Below are 22,330 nucleotides of genomic sequence, written 5' to 3' on the forward strand. Positions count from 1 at the left end.
TTGATGACATGTATTATTGTGTTTTTAGCCTTATTATCTGACTGTACCACATGCTGTTTACATTTCTGACAAATACAATATTCAATCAATCAAGAAATGGGATTGAAGGCGTGGGATTATAATCTGCTACTAATCTACTGGGATCAAATCAGGCCAAAAGGCCCCAAAAGCTTTTCATGGTGTTGATGCACCGTGCAGGAGGGTTCATATCGGTGGCTCCTGGACCATTTCAATACTATTGGCCATTAATTATTCATAAAGGCTAGAAGTAGATAATAGATTCTTTGGGACTGAAAAACATGAATAATTCAAGATTACATTATATCAATATTTGACTGAAGTATTATCTCTCTCTAGCCAAGGACCAAATGTGTCTGTGCTTCTGGTTCCGTTGTGAGTCAGACCCATGTGGATGCAGCCCCCCCCCCCCTCCCTCCCTCTCCCCCTGAGCTCAGCTGAGTGGGAATAAAAGACAGGAAAACAAGTGAACACCAAGAAAAGAGAGGATGAGGTCCTGAAAGAACGTAACGAGGAGGGGATAGAGGGAAAGAGATGAAGGAGATGAAAGAATGAAGGAAACAATGATATGATATGTGTAGAGTGTTTCCACGCCTCCAACGCCTGTGAAATTATTATGATTATTATTATTATGTGTGTATTTCCTGCTTATTTAGGATTATACCGGGGTGATAGGCGGCCACATAATGGCAGGGATAAATACATACATATGTGAAGGTTATTACTGCTTGCTTGGAGTCATAGCTGAGGTTACATGCTCTATGAAGGTCAATAGAAAGAGACCTGGTTTCTGAAGGGCATTATAAGGTCACTGCAGATGAGGTGTTTGCGCCGTCCAGTGGACGTTTAAAGTCGGTGCTTTTAAGGAGAAAATCACGTGACATTTTGTGGGACGTCGAATCGCTTTGTGTCTCTGGTAACTAGCGGGGGAGGTTAGTTTCGAAAGGAGTTCGGGAGAGGCCAGCAGTGAGTAGAAACAAACTTAATTACGCAACGATTAATGGTTATATACAGTATGCTGATATGTTTATAGTTTGTGTGAAGATTCATGTTCGTAATATTGTCTACTGGGAGTGTTAACTCATTCACTGCCAATTTTATTTCTGGCTGTGTTTGCCCACTGCCAGCAATTTTCGTATTTTTTGTAGACTTTCAACAGGTCACAAAAAAAATGATATTCATTATGATTGCAAGTCCGATCCTTTGTAAACAGACAGGGTATGTGTGTGTGTGACGCCCAGACAACAAACATTCCGATCGGCTCGGAGCCCTTCTCATGCACCCCCATATAAACACGCCATTTCTTGTACATCCCTGTTTGTAGATACACAAGGTAGGTGTGTGAGTGGCCCAGAGAATAAATATTTAATCCGCGACATTCCCTTCTCCTGTAACAGCAGTTTGTAAACAGAGCGTCTGGCACAACACGCTGAAAAAAAGGCATGTCGAGAAATAGCTGTTTCAATGACGGAGTTAAACAGGGAGCAGACGGAAACGGAAATCTTGGATTGACGTTATTTCTGTATCCGGGTGAGTTACAGTGATAGTAGTCACTACGAGTGATGAAGAACAGTGAGATATTTTATAACATCAATACAAAAAAAAAAGTTTATTACGTCCGTGGCAGAATTGGCAATTGGAAAAAATTACGTTAATTACATCCGTGGCAGTGCATGAGTTCATGTATGTTTGTATTTGTGTTAGTAAATAAAAACCATCAAAGGTACAGGTTTGAGTAATATCTACTCTGCTCCTATACTCTCAAGCTCCTAGCCTTTTGCGAGGGCCGTACCCCCAAGTATAAATAGTACTTAAAGAATTACAAGGCAACTGGCCTTAAAACATCAAACATTAACAAATATAGATATTCCCCTCATTACCAGCTCAGAATTATTTACATTTGCAGAATCAATGACATATTAATGTCTTAATGAATGTTTTAAATCCTGCTGCTGTGAGTGTGCTACTTAAAGCTGGGCTCACACTACAGGAGTTTTAAAATCATAACCGATTTTGAAATTGGGCTGCATCACACACAAAGATAATCCTATAAGAATCTCTTCTCTTCTATAATATTAAACATGCACACGCAAGATTTAAAAATAATTGGGAATGACACACATTACAGGATATTATGATTTTTGTACTTTTTCTATTTTATTTAACCTAATGTGGTTATAATATGCAAATCTGTCTTCCCTGTATATTTTTGGTTTGTTCCTGTAAGCTGAAATTAGAGCGAGAGAGCGAGAGAGAGAGAGAGAGAGAGAGAGAATAATCAATAATAATAAATAAGGTGGTCCTAATACCACCTACTTCTAGATGAGAGAGAGTTATTGCCCGTCTTGTTAAAATGCCTGTGTCTTAAGTCGTAATAAAAACTGTAGCGTAGTAATTAATTAGGTGCTCAAACTTGGTTGACGTGTGTTTTGTGACAGCGTTGCTGTCCATGGTGCTGAGGTTGTATATGGGTAGTTTATAGGATCTGCAGTATTCACTGTGATTATACGTCACGTGTTTGTATCAAAAGATTACATTGTGCACCAAATGGTTTCTGAATAGGGCTGCCTCTGTGTGGTTCACTGCACCACACCCCCTACTCAAATCATCTTCCTACCGCTATGGGTGGGAGTGATCACAATCTCTGCCGCAACGTGCAGGAGAGAGAAATGTCCTTGGTGCAGGCGGGAGCAATGTGAATTCAGGCTGTAGCCGACGGGTGTGGGATTGAAAAAAAGAAAAAAAAATACCCACACATTCAGGGTTCCATCACTATCTATCAGTGAACCTTTTAAAGGGTACAAATAAAAAAAGAAAGCCCACTCACCCCTCTGAAGTTGCTCATGGCCTGGAAGTAGACCAGGTAGCTCTTGCGGGGGTCCAGCGGTGTGTTCCAGTAGCCGTTGTAGGTGTGGTTGTCTCCCACTGTGAAGGGGCTGGCCTCTGGAAGGCTGCTGGGGGGCAGCTCGGCCGTGTAGTAGTGTGGCGTCCCCCGCGCCAACGCCTCGCCGTGGGACATGGGCAACGGGAAGCATTCCTGAAGTCTCAGCTCCCTCTTCACTTTCCTGCTGCTCTCCTCCTCAACCACCACCTGGTACGTACTGGAGACATATGGACCAATCACAGCCTGTTATTTAGACCACCACCTGGTACGTACTGGAGACATGGACCAATCACAGCCTGTTATTTCAACCACCACCTGGTACGTACTGGAGACATGGACCAATCACAAGCTGTAGTCTTTATCAAAAACTAATGAAGGTAGGTAGACAATGTTCCTGCATTTATCGTGCACTATACTATAACTAAACCATTCCTGACTGACAGTTGTCAAACATGTCTCTCTGTGTCCGGTGCACACACAGACATGTTGGCATGTTGTCACGTTATGTGAGCTTTAACTAAAGAGCGTGTCTGGTCCCGTGTCTGTTTGGTGCCCTTGCACCAAACACAGACTATTAGGTTTGTTAGTCTTTTAGTTAGTTGCCCCAACATTGTTCTTGAGAAGCACTTTTGATTTTATTGTTGAAATATTTATAACTATAAAGGTGTGCTCAGTAGAGCGTGAATCTCCACCAGGAGGCATGTACCTCCATCCATCTTTCTGTCTGTCTGGGTCAGGTGATGACAATGTGTTGGGGTTCTGTGTGTGTATGAAAAGGCACAGGGCCAATGGAGAGAAGGGATAGAATAAAGGACAGTAATTACATCATTACAGTGCAACCAGGGTAGACAGGCTATGAGCCATATTCATATTTAAATGACATTTCCAACGACAGTTTTGTTTCCCTGGCGGATTACATCTTTGACTTTGAACAGAGATATAATTGGATAAGCAGGAGCCTTATTATGCTTCAAGTTGTTAAACATAGCATGTCTGGATGAAAGAAACAGTTGACATTAAGTTCACACACAGATCTAACGTTCTCTTCTCTGAAAAATCTGCTAAAATACCTCTCCTGCTCTACCCTACCTCTATCCTCTCTCTTCTCACAACAACTACAAATGATGGAGCACACTCGAACTAAAGACTTTCACCCACTTCTTTACATCTGTAAACCTGTGACATGACAAAGATGATTCTGAAAACAGGATCGTTTTTACAAGTAGTAGTAACCAGGATAATACTGTGTACAGATACAGGTAATGTACTTTGATAACCAAATTAAGATTAATTTAAGAAGACATTGAATGTTAACAGCATTACAGACATATGAATAGTAATTACACATTATTTGTTGTGAATAAAAGTAATTACAGTGTGTTACTATAGTGATGTGTTGCTCCTACACTGTTGAGCACAAATGCAGATGTAGTTCAGCAACAATGCAGTGATGTAGGTTGGTGTGTGTGTGTGTGTTCTCACCTTACAGGAGCTCCTCGACCCTGAGCAGGACGAAGCAGGACGGTGATGGTGCTTTCTGTCTCACCCAGAGGAGAAGGCATGTCTCCATAATCAAACGTAGGAGCTGCGGACACACACACACACACACACACACACACACACACACACACACACACACACACACACACACACACACACACACACACACACACACACACACACACACACACACACACACACACACACACACACACACACACACACACACACACACACACACACAATCAGTGCTCATTAGCCCCAGCAGAATAGTGTGCATCAACACCTATAAAAGTGTCCCTGTTCCCTCATAAAGCTTCTACAGGCCTCTCAAGTCTTGTGACAGAGACAGTGTCTTTAATGTCCCACAGAAACACATCCCAGTTGCTGCATAAGGGGCCGTGTCCACATCAAGCTAGCCAGCGTCTTTCTGCCATGCATTTCTATTATATGGTAACACATACACACTGATGCTGGAGCGCCTCTTTCCAGCGTGTTTCAGCACTCTCGCCTTCCAGCATTTTTTGGCAGAGCACCCTGGGGGCTTCAAGCTGAAACTAGTTCAGCTTTCGGAGAGGAGGGCCGCTCATCAATGTCACGTTTGATCCTCCTGTCTGTGTCTGACAATCTGGTAATTTTTTACCTGACTTTGAATCATTACCACAACCATGAGAAGTCTATAATATATAATATTATTAGAGAAGTCTAATAGATGTTTACTGTTATGTCAATTAGGCTATTTCTGCTAATAACACAGATCAAAGGTTGTTGGAGCACAGTGAAGGTTGAAACGTTGTGAGCGTTCGGTGTGCTTCAGAAGTCAGAGGCACTCTGGGCATGATATCCAAAGTGATCCTCCACTCATAAAATGATTTCTGTGAACACGACCCCTAAACAGATAAAACCATTCTAACATCCACACAAAACACCCACACCCTCTCATACAGTGCCATCTCCCTCCTGGTTGTCATGGAAACCAACACAATTAAACATCACAGTAGTGGGGGACAAATTGAAGGAGATTTGGTCCAAGTCCTGCTCCTCCCAGGAGATGCAAACAGCACATTTATTATCATTGATATCACTATGAATTGGTTGAGGGGGAGGAATGTAAACTATTGTGGTGGAATCAACCATGATGTTATTAAAACCACAGACTTGTAAACAGCACAACAGGAAGGGCTGCTGTCAATGAAGGTGGGACATTAAGGAACCTGATTCATTCAGTAAGAAGTGTTTGTGTTTATTGATGCCACAAACTACAAGAGACTTTGATGCAGGCTGCCTGATAGAGTCCTACTGACGGATGATTTGGACAGAGAGGTATGCCTGTAAGGCAATAAGTATAGATAACTGTGATGAATGTCAGTGACTACCTCACTTGTTTAGTGTTAGTCACTTTATGTTGTTTTTTTGTACTGCAGTTTTTAGTCCCTCACTCCAACACAAATGTATCCTATGGGAGACAAAGTAAAGAGGACCATGAATATTGAACATTGAACATTTGTTGATCAGCCAGAGAGCTTGGGATAATACATTGCGGACCGTTGTCAGGTTGGGGCCGGGCCGGGCCGGGCTCAAACACCACGGGCCAGGGCCGCGTTCAGACTTGAGTTTTGAGCTTATGCAAGGCTCTAATGTATGTGCATGCGTGCACATGAGTGTGTGTGCTGAGCTGGGTACTGCTGATCGGAGTTCAGTGTTTGTTCGCCCTCAACATAGATTTGAGAGACGTTCAGTGTAAGTGAACATGATATATATGAGAGAGAGAGAGAGAGAGAGAGAGAGAGAGAGAGAGAGAGAGAGAGAGAGAGAGAGACCCATGGGAGTCACTTCGCTACTGGGGGATTGAAAGGGTAGACAAACCTCCCAGAGGTGGCGATCACAATCGCCTACTTCTCGAACGTGAATCCTTTTACATTTACACACTTAATACTATGGCTCCTGACGGGCTCAACAAGGAATTTGATGTCAAGCCATTTCTGTGAACGTACTCTTTTATAACTGTATTCATTGTGTATATTATATATTTGTCATAATTTGCCTTTTTGCATTCATGCAATTTTATTGTTTTTGTCCTTCATTTTGCCCTTTATTGCATTTGATGTAGCTTATAAAATGTTTTCACTGTATTGTGGTCGTTACATTTAGGCGTTTTGAGGACTGATTTCCATTTCTGTTTTTCCATATTGTCCTTTGACATTGTATTATGGCATTATGCTATACTGATGGTCGTCTAATAGAGATGCGCGGATGGGTTTTTTTGTCACCCAAAACCGCGTTAACAAGTTCATTATCCATCCGCCATCCACCCGCGGTAATGATATCACCCTATTTATAGATCCGCACCAACCGCACCAAATAATTGTTATTTTCCTGAAGTTAGTTTACTTATAAACAATGTCACTCACCACTGTCGCGATGCAGTGACTGTATACAATCCACAACCATGGTAACTACAAGCGCATGTCTTCATTCAGTTCATTGAGTTACTTTCGCTTTCAACCACTTTGTTGCCATGTCGGCTTTTTATAAGCTTTTTATAAGCGACTTTTGTTTGGCACTTGTTTTGGGCTTGTTTTCATAGACCTGGCTGCTTATTTCTCTCGCAAGTTGTCGCAACCTGGCAACGCTGGCTGCCTGCAAAGCAACATGTAGTGAGCGGCTATTTTGTGCCTGGTGTAAAATGACGTAATATTAAAATACTACAAACGCACACACGGTGAAATTTAGTGCTTTTTAAAAGCTATTATAGGCCTATAGATTGATATCATTAATTTAATTCCCGCATTATTTCACCCGCGGTTTATCCAATATTAATTAATAATTATATTTGATTGACCCAAATCCACCCAAACTGCGGTTAACTGCGGCAACCGCGGCTAAAACCGCGATCCGCGCATCTCTATCGTCTAACCATCCCAACCTTGACTCCCCTCTTTAATTGGAGAATTGTTCTCCCTCAGAATGACAGTTGGCTTCACTGCCGTCAAACTTTTTGTCCCAGAGCTACAAGTCCTCAGTGTGGCACTAGCCAGTGCAACCTGAGCTTGTAGATTGGGTGGGTGTGTCAGTGGTTACTCATTCACAACAGCTGCTATTAGTTGCGATGTTGTCCTATGTTTGTATATAACACGCCTATTGCCTGTATTGTATCAGACCTGATGAAGACCTGTTAGGGTCGAAACGTTGTACCTAATCTATTACATTTTCTACTGGGAGCTATTATACAGTGTGCTGTGCGGACTTCCCTTCCTCTTCTTAAGACTGATTAGGTGACACTTCCAGAGAGAGTTAAGTTAAAAAGTTAATAAGGTAGAAAGGGAGAGTGAAAGTGATCGCCAGTGAGAGTGTGAGACAGGATAATGGTCTGTCTGTGTGTGTGTGTGTGTGTGTGTGTGTGTGTGTGTGTGTGTGTGTGTGTGTGTGTGTGTGTGTGTGTGTGTGTGTGTGTGTGTGTGTGTGTGTGTGTGTCACTAACAGATCTCCATCAGCATTAATAAGCTCAGAGACTCTCTCTGTACACAACACACTGGCTGTGTCCCCTCTGTGTCATTACTCTGCTTCTTAAACACTTCATTTATGTTTGCTCCACTGTGAAATGACAGCGTGTCACTGCTTGGGAGAGGCAGAGGAAAACACTTCTTACACTGTGGGAGCAGGAGTTTAGTTTTTCCCTGAGAGAACAAAGATGCAGAGTTTGAAAGAGAGAGACCTCAGTCCCTAATTATAGCTCACAATGAGAGAGATCTGGCCACCATCTGTCTCAATCTATGACAGGCAGTGATGGTCCTTCTATGGAGAGTCTGGACTTCTTTCAGGTTGCTTATTCTCTACCAAACTGTTACTTATTTTCTACCAAACTATTGCTAATTTTATGCTAAAACTATTGCTAATTTTATGCTAAAACTATTGTTATTTTCTAACAACCTATCGATTTAAACTGTAGTAGATGATTTAAAAAAAAATTTAGGTAGACTGTGGAAACTGGGAATTCAACACAGCATTTAAATTAACCTCAAGAGCACATCGATCGATCGATCATACTCTACAATGGTAGAGTATGTAAATACAATATCATAATCTGCAGTGGTTGGAGGTGGTCTCCCAACTCTTTCTCCCAACGCTTCCATGTAGACATTTAGACCCTGGCGTAGAGAGCAAGCTCTCGGGACCCAACACAGGTTTCGGGTTGGGCTCGGGCTGACTTGAAGGCTGGGCTTGAACACCACAGGGCCGTGGCTAGGGCTCTATCCTGGTGTTAGACACCTAATAGTTGATGAGCAGTACTGCCTCAAGCTGACGAGCACAATATCTCTTCACACCAATTAGTTTATGAGTTTATTTGTTAGGATCCCCATTAGCTGATCCCCAGTAGACCCCTGTGGGACATGATACAGCCTCATTGTCAACATTGAGTCCAAGTATTTCAGTTTGAGTAAAGGTGTAGTTGCAGGTACAGTAAGTGGGTCACTACAGCACAAAGCTGTTGGTTCCACATGTAGGTCACAGTTCATTTGAGAACGTGGAGTAGAAGGCAGTCCTGTGAGCCTGTGTAAGGAGTGCCAACGCTCCAGTCCAACAGGGAACATAAATAAGGTGGTGTCTTAGTAAGCAGATAAAAACATTACTCATACATGCAGTACGGGCACACAAACAAACTCCTTAAAAGATAGATATGATTTAAGCTTCACCTCTCCTCTACTACACAAGCACACTGCACAAAAACACTCACACATACACATCAATCAATTCAGAGCGTGATTGTGTGGTTCTCTAGCAGAGATGTTGGTGGTGATTTCAGAGTGATTGTGTGGTTCTCTACCAGAGATGTTGGTGGTGATTTCAGAGTGATTGTGTGCTACTCTACCAGAGATGTTGGTGGTGATTTCTGTGAGGGCGGTCTGGCCAAAGCCCTTGGCTGTGCGGGCTCGGACAGAGATCAGGTAGGTGGTCCCAGAGTGAAGGTTGGAGAACATGTGGTAGGTCTCGTTCCGCAGCTTGGACACCGTTCTCCTGGGACCCGGCACGTTGATGCCCGGGTCAGACGACTCGATGCTCTGGTAACTGATCTGAGGTCAGACAGGAAGAGATGAAGTAACGTCATTAAAATCTACACCAAAGTAAGACATCCAAGATCATTTTATGATTTGTCCTACGAAATGTATATACTACACTTACAAATGTAATATTATCTTATCTTATATTATCTTATCTTCCAGTGACAACTTCATCAGTCAAACAACCTCAAATTTGGAGATGATCACAGTTTAATGTTCTGTTATCTCATCGTACATGTTATATTATTACTATTGTATTGTTAATATCTTATTACTACTACAAGCAAAAACAAGCCGCAACCCCACAACATCATCATCATCATCATCGTCTTCATCATCATCATCATCATCATCATCAGCAAACAACTTTCCACTTATCTTGTCTTATTGCTGGAGGTACAAACAACCTCCTTCATGATTAGACTCCAACAAGAGAGGAGAGGAGATTCATGGATTTGCTTCATGTCCAAATGGCTGCATCATCAATATCTATTCTAACATTAAATTGATCTGTGTGTATGATTCACTCCACTTACAATTTATTATTGTTTTGCAATTTATTATTGTTTTGCTTTGTTCAATCAATGTGTGAACTACTGGAGTTGGTTTATTTAGGGTTTAGCGCACACACACACACACACACACACACACACACACACACACACACACACACACACACACACACACACACACACACACACACACACACACACACACACACACACACACACACACACACACACACTTATGTCATTGAGGCTCTCCTCCAATGCTGAAATATGTCTTCTGTTTTGTTTTCTCTGAGATGCATTGTGTTTTTGTTCTGTTTCTTATCATTTGAATGTTTCTTGATGTTTTTATTTCTGTTGTATGTAAAGCACTTTGTGTGTCCTCTCTGTGAAATGAGCTATACAGATAAAATGTACTTACTTACTTACTTACAGTACAGACACACAAAAAGCCATTCTGAACAAACAGGCTTTGCAGATTATCATAACAAACGCCTTCTAAGTCTGTGTGACTAAATACACACAGACCTCTACGTTCCCACTGGATAGACACACATCACCAAACGGAGCACAGGCCAGGGGAGGAAAAGTCTGACGGCCCGGCATGGCGGTCGATGTGGCTCCAACAAACTGGTCAAAGGTTTAATGTGAGTGAAATGAAGAGGATTTCTGCAGCTCTACATAGAGCCTCCTCTGTCAACACGGGGAGATCAACACGCTACAGAGAGAAAATCCTGTACAGCCGCCACTTTATATGTCAAACCACAAATCCCATTTAATAAGATCCTTGACGTGACATTGTGGAAAAGGCTTTAGGAGGGAGGGAGGGAATGGTAGGTAGGTGTCTGGTTTTTGTGGAGCTTTTCAACACGTTAAGAGGCACAAAGGAACAAAATGAAAACAACATAATTACCTGGTGAGGTTAATTAGACGAGTACAAAAACACTGTTTGCTTTCATGGGTGATTAAGTGCTAATGGCAACGGTTGCTACCTGTCAGCTGTTTTAGTGTTGTTGTGACATGGTGCTAGGACAATAGCTGTGTTGCAGACAGGGTGGTGCTACAAACTTCCTGAAATGCAAATGAACTTCCTGAAACTCAACTGCAATGAATAATCATTATTGGTCCAGATGCCCTCACCCGTTCCACTCATAACTTCTCCCTGAACATTGAAGGTTCCACTGTCACCCCCTCCACCCAAGTCCGCATCCTTGGTGTCATCCTGGATCCCACCCTCTCCTTCCAGTCCCACGTCAACCAGATCACCAAAACAGCCTTTTTCCACCTCCGGAACATTGCCCGCCTCCGTCCCACACTATCCCAAACTGCTACAGAGACACTCATCTGTGCCTTCATCACATCCAGACTCGACTACTGCAATAGCCTCCTATACGGTGCCAGTTCTCAAGAAACTTCAGTATGTGCAAAACTCTGCTACTCACACCTCACAAGGCCCTCAACAACCAGACTCCCCGCTACCTCTCTGACCTCCTCAAACGCCACGCCCCTTCCCACTCCATCAGGTTTGGTGATGCCAACCTCCCTGAAACAAAGAAACGCACCTGGGGTGACACGGCTTTCTCAGTTGCAGCCACCTCCCTTTGGAACTCACTCCCACCTCACATCAAAGCCACTCCCACCTCACATCAAAGCCACCCCCACCCTTGTCCTGTTCAAAGCCTACCTCAAAATCTGACTTACTTTCCCTGTCTAATTCAAATTTAATGTTAATGTTTTTCTTTCCTAGTTTTTCTCTAGTTATTATCTTAATGAAGTTGTTTCTTTATTTTTTTTCTGCTGTGAAAAGTGACTTTGAGTACCAAGAAAAGCGCTATATAAATTGGATGTTGCATTGTGTTGTATTGTGTACTGCAAACTCTGATCCTGCCTCACAGGCTGTTAATACCACATCCAGACGACTCAAACCAGGCCATGATCCTTGAGTTAAACATTTAATTCACAATATTCTTATGAAATCTGTTGCAATTGGCCTCCCGTAGTGAAGGCTTGTCTGGCTGGTATTTTGTGCTGAAAAAAAATGATCTTTGAAAGCTACCATTTTCCTTTTAAAATATACAAGGACTCAGAACTAGATGTCCAACCAAATTATACTCTTGTCAGAGTGGAAAAGCCTCTGGGCTTCATTGTAACATGCAGATTAAAGTATTTTTGGTCTCTTACTGTATGTGTGTATAGTAGGTGTGTGTATGTCTACCTATCTATGTTATCTGTGTTCTGTAATGTAAGTTGTACAATGTATAATGGAAATTATATGAAAACTACACTATTGCCTGTATGATTATGGTTTTAACTTCTATGAGCCTTCTAAAGAAAGGACATTTGCACACTCTGCTGTTTGTAGGTCTATTTACAGAGTTTGCAGTAGTAGACAAACCGTGTTCTCACCTGTTGGTATCCTGTCAGAGTAACTATTTCTAAATAGAGCCATGTATGACTCTGTCCACTAACCACACCTCCAGCTATTTGTGTTCTCTTCTTGTGTATAAAGGAAACACACAACTGAGCAATCGGGAGGCTGCATGTAGGCAGTCTCCGAGAGCTCTCGTATAGTATAATAAATGTATGTTGATTCATCCACTCTACTCTCTGTGGAATTATTTCCTTTATATTGATGCGAAGTTTATATTTTTCCATAACAGATGGCGCTGTGAGCAGGGTGTATCTACTGTCCGTCAGCACTCTCTTTTCCAGGATGTCAGTAATAGCGCTACAAGGCAAATCCATCACTCACAAACGCAGCGATGGGCCTGTGGATCAGGGGTGCTGACCGGCAGAGACTACACTCCAAACGAACTACGGGTAAGAGTGGTATGACCCAATATATATGCCAAGGATATTGTATTGGTACAATCAATTGTGTTTAAACTAGGTCCCCTAAAAAAAAAAAAAAAAAAAGGGGGAGCCATCCGTGAAATTCGGAAAATACCTGTACTCCGGTGCAAAGTTGGTGAAAGCCAAATTAGGTCGTGAAAGACGAGCCATCCGTGGAATTCGGAAAATACCTGTACTCCGGTACAAAGTTGGTGAAAGCCAAACTAGGTCGTGTAAGACGAGCCGTCCGTGAAATTCGGTAAATACCTGTACGAACTGTACAAAGTCCTTAAACGGAAAAAAGAAAAAAAATATATAGGTCGTGTAAGACGAGCCGTCCGTGAAATTCGGTAAATACCTGTACGAACTGTACAAAGTCCTTAAACGGAAAAAAGAAAAAAAAAAATATATAGTTAAGTGATGTTTTTTATCTAGGAACGATTACAGTAGGTGTTCACCTCTATTCTGCTTTTTTGTCTCTGGTTGTGGAAACAAACAACTCAAATGGGAAGATAAAGGGAGGATGGTAAACAGCAAGAAATTAGTTCATAGGTTCTGTTAACTTTGCGTAAGACTCGAGCAGCTGGTGTGTATGTGAATACAGGATGTGTAAGTGTGCGTACATGTATGAATGTAAGAATAAGTCAAATAGTAATATCCACTATGTAATATGAGTAGGAACAGTCTGTATGTTGGAGTAAACACAGACATAGATAGAGGAGTGACAATATTGTGAGTATATTAGCAGTTGTCATCTAACAATCTTAGAACTGGAAGATCTACAAGCAGACCCCCTGCAATGTTGTGAATCAGCTGTTTTTAAACATAGACGGATAGATAGGATTTAATGGTTAATGGCAGCTTTGTTGTCATACTCAAGGAGACAAAGTGACGTGGTTATAGTGGAGGTTAATATGACCATATTACCCCTTATTGAAGTATAAATAAAATAGAAGTCAAATATTTAACCAGTATCCCTGCTAATCAAGGAAAGGGAAGGGAAAAGAGTGTACTCAGATAGAGTATGTGAATGTACTTAGTTACCTTCCTTATTTTGTAAGAGATAGGTAATTCTGTAACTGTCATCTTATTTTTTCCTTAGTATCTTATACTACAGGAAAGATTAGTGGTTAGTTCTAGGGAATTGAAAGTCTGATACTCCCAGTATAGATAGGAAAGTTTCAGGGTGAGAGAGACAGTATGCAGGAAGTAATGAGTGTTTCAGCTTCTCCCCCTCACAGCAACCAAGGGTCCAGAATTGATGCCCACTGGGAGGTAATGATAGGAAACACCACTTTAGTGAGAAGCCTAGGTGAGTGTCAAATTTGTTTAAACATTAGAGTAGAGTAGATTATGATTATTTTTTGTAAATTGTAGTAATAGGTGAAGTTGTGGCATTATTGTCAGAGTACTGTATCATAAATCTGGGGATAGTTGGGTGCTGGTCTATTTGAAGAGCTATACCCATCTAAAATAGTTGGAGATCTATCCAATCTGGATGAATTATTCAATTTGGTTGAAGGTTGTGCTGCTTTGGTCATATGGACAAGCCAAATACTTTACGACAAGAATGCCATGAGGGTACTAGAGTAAAGTTGATTCACTGCTGCATAGGAGCATTTGTATATAACATTATATGCACATGGACTTTAGTAATAGGAGTGACACACATAATTGTTGCAATAATAGTAACTTCATGACAGTTGCGACTGGAGAGACATTAAAGTGTACTGTAGTTTACATAGCCTGCTTACTGCGTGTCCATCAAATGCTCTACCTATCACACCGTGCTATTACTAAGGAGAGGACAATGCAGTCACATTTGCAGTCTGATCGTCAAATAGGCTGTGTCCGCATCTCAGACAGAATGTGTTGGAATGGGGCCAACACGATGACACTAAAATGGAATGTTTTCCAGTGACATTTTGGGACTGACAGGAGCAGATTTCAGTGACCTAGGAGGCAATGGACAGGTGGCTTTCTTTATGTGGCTTGCAACATGGAGGACTCTGAACAAGCATTCCTGAGGCACATGCATTAGGGTGGGACATGCATCGACTCAACAGCCATGATGAACTAATGAAATGACTCTGCTTTTCTTTTCATGGGACTGTTAGCTGTTGTCCTCTATGTGAGGTGCGGGTGTGATGGTGTTGCATTGGTGGTCTCACAGTGAGTAGGTGAGTAGCAGGCTTATTAGTTTAGGCCTATGAACATAATGTATTAATTAATCCTGGACAAGTTTAGGCCTATATAGATAATGTATTGACGATCCCTGAAACTTAATGTCTATAGCTAGCTACATAGTCTTAAGGTTTCGTAGGCGAGATGCTTTTATTTGACAGAAACAAGTGGCTTGTCGATATGATCAGATGGTATGCTATTAAATCAACTATCAAATTATAATAAACATACTAAATTAAAAATGTATAGAGCAATTATAGTGTGTAAGTGTATGTTGCTCACACTGAATTTGGAGTATTTACAATATACATTTCTGATGGCTAATACTACTTTAGGGAAAGGAAATTTATGAGACATACAAAACGCATCTCTAGCACGAAAATGCAAACTTGCATGCAGAGAGGAGATGCCACAGAGTGTATTTGTGAGTTGCTTTGTGGTCTGACCAATAATAGCCAGATCACAGCTGTTGTGGCCCCCACAGGGGCCACACTCAACAACAATAAGAGTATTTGGGAGACTATATTAAGACAGCAGTTTCTTCGTGTGACGACTACAATGTCAGTAATTGAAGAGGTTAGGAATAGGGTTTGTTATTAAGGATAGATAGAATAGGGAGAGACAAGTCAGAGTGCAGGAGTATATTAGTTGAATCATACTGTCAGCCAGTACAGGGTTTATTTCATGAGTCCTGTAGCAGTGGTGTAAGAAGTACTCACATTTTACTTAGATAAAACTATCAATACACCAAGGTAGAAATACTCTGTTACAAGTATAAGGCCTGGATTCACAATGTTACTTAAATAAAAGTATATAAGTATTAGCATCAAAATATACTTAAAGTACCAAAAGTAAAAGTCCTGCAAAGTTTGAAAATAGCATATCTGCAAGCTCATGAACGTGTTGCAATGTGAACTGGATTGACTATTTTCAAATAGCCTATGTATGAAATAGGGCTAAAGTGGTTAATGTATATTTTAATTTATATCTGCAAAGTTCTAGTAACCAAAAGTTTTCAAATAAGTGTAGTGGACAAAGGAAAAAGTGTTGAGAATAGGCAATAAAAAATTTACTTCAGGACATTACTTGAGTAAATGTACTTGGTTACTTTACACCACTGTCCTATAGTAGGATACTGTGGCACAAGGGAAGTAGCTCCACAGTTAAAAGTATCAGTCAGTATTCAGTTTTTGTCTATACAAAACTCATCTCATCCTTGTTGGTGTAATGTAATCATACACTGGAAGAGAGTGAAGATAAAGAAGTATAGACTAATAAACAGTATAATATTGCTGAAAAAGACTACATATTGAACTAGTAGTACGATGTATATATATATATATATATATATATATATCATACATGAAGTACCTTTAGTGGTAAAATAATGTAATAACCTACTATAGGGTACATCGAGTGTTACTGCATTCCTACGTTGGTTCAGTGCTTCTCAAAGGGGGGAGTAGGCTATTAGGAAAGGGGGGTAGTACAGGCTAGTTTCAGTTATTATTGGCAAATGGGTCTCCTGCTGGGTCAGTGAGCAGCTGATCCCTGCTGAGTCATCAGTGAACAGTTTAGAATGGAGATAATGAATAGCCAAATATTGTGGAAAATATTATATACAGTCATGATGAAGGAGAAGGAGGACAATTTATTAGGAGATATTTGAGCAGAGCAACAGCATCACCAATCAGTATCAGTGTGTTTTTAGCGTGAGGCAGTATATTGAACAATGCACCCCCTGGACATGCCACTAGTGTGTCACAGGGACGGACCCCAATCCAAACCTTAATGCTGAGTGCAAGGCAGGGGGCATTGGGTCCCATTTTTAGAGTTTTTGGTGTGACTAGGCCGGGTGTGAGCTGACCTCCCGGTCTCGGGGCGGACACTCTGAGGCCACAAGGCCACGAGTTGGTATTCAAGGATGCGGAGCAAGTCTGATGAGAATGGATGATACCCGGGTATGTGAACTTGTATGAGTGGACCAGGGGTGTCTCTCAAGTAGCTTTTTAAGTAAGGCAAATGGTTTGAGAATCACTGGTGTGTTTGGAAGAATGTTGAATGCATTACGACCACAGTTTTGGTAAAACTAAAAGGTACAAGTTTATAATGGATGGTTTCTGAGTAATGAGAACTTTGAGGTGAAAGAAAATCATGCTAACCAAATTGCTGTTTTTCTAATAGGAAGCCTGATATCTGGTTACAAATGTTGTACGTCATTCTAATGCTAATTGGATTTTTCCTACTTGTCAAGGGGAGGACCAATCTTGGACCGATGCTCTTTTTCAGGTGCAGAGTAATAGATGGCGGGTATCTTTGCAATACTGTGTTGTGGTGAAATGTTAATAAGCATTTATTTCCCTTCCATCGTATGGGTCTTGTTAATATGGAGAAATGAACTAACTCTACTAAAAACCTAACATGTCTAAAACAATGAATGTTAGTGCAATGCATTGTGATGTCTGTGGACAAAATGCAATTACAGGAGATGTTGAAGTTCAACATTACGTCTGCAGTGGTAAGACAACACTCCCACTAATGAACAACTGGAGGTATGGAAATTTAACAGATTTCATCCATTATTGAAAATATTTATTGTGACATATTAGACTATAGATTGATTATCTTGTAATGGTGATTCCTATTAGTGTTGACATTTCCATGCAGTGAAACATTATTTTTTGACAATACCATGTAATAAGACTGGTATAAGTTTCCCCTTGCCATTACAAGGACTAGAGGGACAAGGATTAAGTAAAATGACAGATTCATAGTTTGGTCAAATAACCTGTAGAATAAGCATGGAAAAGGTTGTGAACCAGTAATTGGGCAACTGTGTTTAAGATACATTTAATGACTAAGTTAAAGGAAGTACTTAGAAGTGTTATCAGGCACACATATAGGATAAAACAATTATTTTAGGTTAGAGTTAGGATTTGACATAACCAAAGCTGTTGTGAAGTTTGTCTATTTTGCAGTTTGAAATCCAATAGAGTAATCTGGAGATATCAGGAGATGTGTTTGGAAATGACATTTCCCACATAAGGAGTTTGGTTTGTATCTTGAGCAATTGTATAATTGTATAGTTTTTTACTCGCACATCATACACTGTCTGTTTGCTGTCCTATATACACATTTTAGAAATTGTTGTCCAGGTCCTAAAAATTGGAAAAGAAATCTATATAACAAACTTATTAATTTACAGTGGAACCAATCTATGTGAAGCACAATTACCTGCACAAGTTGTTTTTTTACAGTTATGGAAAACCAAAGGATATACAGTGACCAGTGACCAGTGACCAGTGACTGTGAAAGTAGCCAATTTTGCAGCAAAGGTGCCCGGATGTCCCTAGTGCCCACTATCTTGTATCCCCAGTGACAGCTGTGATGGGTGCACTGGTTGGGAGGAGCACTGTGAGCCTAGCCTGGTCGACAAAAATAATATGCGATGGCAGATTTGTCTGGTTCCAGGCTACCGGAGGCCAAGCAAGTGCAGTTGTCAGTGCCCAAACAAAGACAAAAAGACACATGCCATACAACTTAGAACTGTAGCCACGAGGAACTGTAGCCAAGAGGAGAGAAGAGAGACTCATTGACATTTGAGCTCATGTGAAGAAACAAAAACAAAAACACACCTGATTGCTGGCTTACAAGTGGTCGCTCGGAAAAACAATACAGAGGATCGTAGGTGGAATTTCCCCAAAGAATGCAGACAGAAAAGGGTTTTTGCCCCTACCAGCGATCAGAAGTGTCTTGTATGTTTCCATATTTCTTTGTAAGGAGTGGTTGTGTTAGTGGACATTAAATGCCATGAATGTATTTCTCCTTTTTAGGATGTACATAGGCTTCTGGAAAATACTGGTTGGAATTCAGAGGCCCACAGTTGAGGTCTAGAGAGTAAATAATTGTAGTCATATCTCATTACAGTCTAGTATTTCATATCTCTTGGTCTATGATTCTATTTGAATCAAAGGGAGGATTATAATGGAAATTATATGAAAACTACACTATTGCCTGTATGATTATGGTTTTAACTTCTATGAGCCTTCTAAAGAAAGGACATTTGCACACTCTGCTGTTTGTAGGTCTATTTACAGAGTTTGCAGTAGTAGACAAACCGTGTTCTCACCTGTTGGTATCCTGTCAGAGTAACTATTTCTAAATAGAGCCATGTATGACTCTGTCCACTAACCACACCTCCAGCTATTTGTGTTCTCTTCTTGTGTATAAAGGAAACACACAACTGAGCAATCGGGAGGCTGCATGTAGGCAGTCTCCGAGAGCTAGTATAATAAATGTATGTTGATTCATCCACTCTACTCTCTGTGGAATTATTTCCTTTATATTGATGCGAAGTTTATATTTTTCCATAACAAATGTTGATAGGAAAATTGCGCCTGAACAACACTCTTGGTAAAAAAATGAATAACATAAAATGATTCTGCTCAATCGATCGACCAATTTATCCATCTACATACATCAATATATATAATAACTCTCTGTCAGTCTGTCTATCGTAACATGCTCATACTGACTTGTATACACATCCATCCATCCATCCATCCATCCATCTTCATCTGCTTATCCGGAGTCAGGTCATGGAGGTAACAGTTCCAGCAGAGAATCACAGACTTCCTTTCCCGCCACATTAGTCACTTCTAACTGGGGGATCTCGAGGCGTTCCAAGGCCAGCATGGAGGTATAATACCCCCATCTGGTCCTTGGTCTGCCCCGTGGCTTCATCACAGCTGGCCGTATTTATCAAATGTTTAATGAATGGTCAACATAAACAACATAAATATAAATAAAACAGTATAAGTGCTTACCTCGTATTGGGTGATGAGGCCATTGGGCTCCACTGGCTCCTCCCACTTCAGGAAGATCATGTCATCGAGCGGAGTGAAGGTCAGCGTCTCAGGCACAATGCCTCCGGGAACTGCCAGGAATCGTCAGAACAAACATTTGTGATGAAATTGAAGTGCTAATCCCAGAACAATCAAACCATGTCAATATCACACAGACACCAATGTCACAGTGGATCACAACATATAGAACATGAAAAAAACATTAGCATTGAATGTGTAACATCTAAAACATGAGGGACACACGCACGTGTGCATACACACACACACACACACACACACACACACACACACACACACACACACACACACACACACACACACACACACACACACACACACACACACACACACACACACACACACACAAAATATATAAATTGTATTTATTATCTTTTTCTGCTCTTAAAACCTGTATCTGTCTGGAACCTCCACCTCTCTCACTTTCTGAGAAATCGAGGCTGTTTTGTCTTTTTCATGGAAGAATTGATTTTGCTTTCAGCCAGGTCTCTGCATAGAGACCATCTGCCACGGCACAAAGGAATATTACCAGATAAGAAATAAGTGCAAGAATCCTCTCCCAGGCTCACTGGAGATTCAAAACCAGTTTAAAAAAAAAAAAAAATCCATTGAAAATGAAAAGGAACTTTTTATTCTGCGTTTACACGGAGACGCCAAAGTGATTGAAAACGCTGTAGTGTGCATGCCAGGTGGCTAGGTGGTGGTGAGATGCGCTGCCAGATAGACCAGTCACGCATGCGTAGGACCACTTCCGCGGTTACGCGTCCCTCTTTCTCCCTCTCCCTCGTTCTCGCCCCCCGCCCACTTGCGGCCCCGTCACACACATTTAACACCCACAAACACACACTAAAAGAACGTTGCGGAAATGTCGCGAGAACGGGAACGAACTGTACGAGCAAAAAGAGGCACGCACATGGCGTCTGTTTACATCAGCGTTTTGACGTCTCCCCGAATTTCATGTTTACATGGAGACGGCAGGCAGAGCGTTTTCAAAGATTTCCGCTCTGGAAGGGGCTTTCACAATGTTGCGGTTTCAACCCCCGAAAATGCTGTTGCCGTCTAAACGGAAGGCACATCCGATATTTTATTCTGACGTTTTCTCTAGAGACCGTTATCGTCTAAACGGGGCCTGGAAAACTAAGTGGCAACATATTGTTTGAAGCATGGCTTTTGTTTGATTTCAGCACAGCTGCATCTGGACACCTGGGTGTCTGAGAACAAAGTGGTGACAGAGTGGTGTGCAGGCGTGTGAGGCTGGAAGGCTGCCAAGTCACCTTGCCTTGGCTATTAGGCTCAGCTGAAAGCCCTGAAACGTTGTGCCGCCTGCATTTAGAAGACCTGACAAAGCATCTTGTGAACTCTGTCCTGCCTTGAATCAGTGGAGCTGGGACAAAGTCCAGCTGGGCTTCAGGGTACATCAAGAGCAGACTCCTGTGACATCACAATATCTTGTCCTCATCCATGACATCCAATTATACACTTTATTCCAAGTGTATAATTGGACACTTGATGACAAGTACAAACTGAAAAAGGTAAATAGGGCTCAGTTGAAAGTACTGGATCAGACTGTATTTAATTCAACCACTGTTTATTGTTGAACCAGGTTGATCTGATACAAGTGCATTATGTTTGAAAATAAATACATTATTTAGCTCACACTGAGGCACTGTCTACAATCAAACTGAAGGATTTTCATGTATTTAATAATTTATTACAACAACATTGATATAAAGCCTTGTAATAAAGCCCATTACTTCTAGGTTTGTTAGCTTTGTATGTAGTATGGTGACTTACTGTCCTCGTCCGTCGTAAAAGTGACCTCTCTGCCCTCCTTCTTGCCCTCGGGGTTGGCCAGGGACAGGCGGACATGGACACCATGGTATGGCGGCAGGTCGCGCAGCGTGAAGCGCGAGACGTTGCGCTCCACCGCCAGGCACTCGCGCACGGTGGTGTTGTGTCCGCCGCCGCCTCCCGCCGTGGCGTAGCGGTAGCACAGGGACACAGAGTAGGTGTGGCAGCGCGTCAGGTTGAAGGCCAAGGTCTCCCACTGCAGGGACAGCTGACGGGACTGGATGTCTGTGGCCGTGAGACCCCGCAGTGCACGCATGGGCTCTGGAGGAAGAGGAAGAAGAACTCAAATCAAACAGCAGGAAATACTGAGGGACGACCAGAAGAAAGAACACGGGAGGAGACCCTTACTGAAACTGAAAAGTCACACGTTTGATTCCTACAACAGCCAACATTTCCATTCCTGATCCGTTCCTGATCCCTAAAAAAAATCAGACAGCTGAAGTAGATTCAGAAAGCTGCTGCTAAAAGAAGCTCACATACTCCAGTTCTTAGATGTTTACACTGGCTCCCTGTCTATCAAATGATTGGTTTCAAAATAGTGTTGTTGTTTATGAAGCATTGAATAGCTTTAGGGCCAAAATACCTTCATGATCTTGTACTACATTATGA

At 41.6% G+C, this 22,330-nt stretch overlaps 1 protein-coding gene across 7 annotated transcripts in view; it reads right to left on the reverse strand.

Annotated features, from left to right (window-relative positions):
* Positions 1–22,330, reverse strand: part of LOC308083185 (receptor-type tyrosine-protein phosphatase U) — a 209,605-nt gene that overhangs the window by 53,746 nt on the left and 133,529 nt on the right. For 3 of the 7 annotated variants that reach the window (XM_080425386.1, XM_080425385.1, XM_080425382.1), the window contains exons 8-13: positions 21,665–21,982; positions 19,814–19,923; positions 9,273–9,474; positions 4,385–4,487; positions 3,215–3,227; positions 2,846–3,109 (exon numbers count right to left, since the gene is read on the reverse strand). In XM_080425386.1, the coding sequence (XP_080281512.1) occupies positions 2,846–3,109; positions 3,215–3,227; positions 4,385–4,487; positions 9,273–9,474; positions 19,814–19,923; positions 21,665–21,982 (1,010 nt within the window). Of the gene's footprint in view, positions 1–2,845; positions 3,120–3,161; positions 3,175–3,214; positions 3,228–4,384; positions 4,488–9,272; positions 9,475–19,813; positions 19,924–21,664; positions 21,983–22,330 lie in introns of all 7 variants that reach the window. The other 4 variants (XM_080425388.1, XM_080425387.1, XM_080425384.1 and 1 more) reach the window with 2 other exon arrangements.

Source organism: Gymnoscopelus braueri (assembly GCF_963280865.1).
Source record: "Gymnoscopelus braueri genome assembly, chromosome: 4".
Classification (NCBI taxonomy): Eukaryota; Metazoa; Chordata; class Actinopteri; order Myctophiformes; family Myctophidae; genus Gymnoscopelus; species Gymnoscopelus braueri.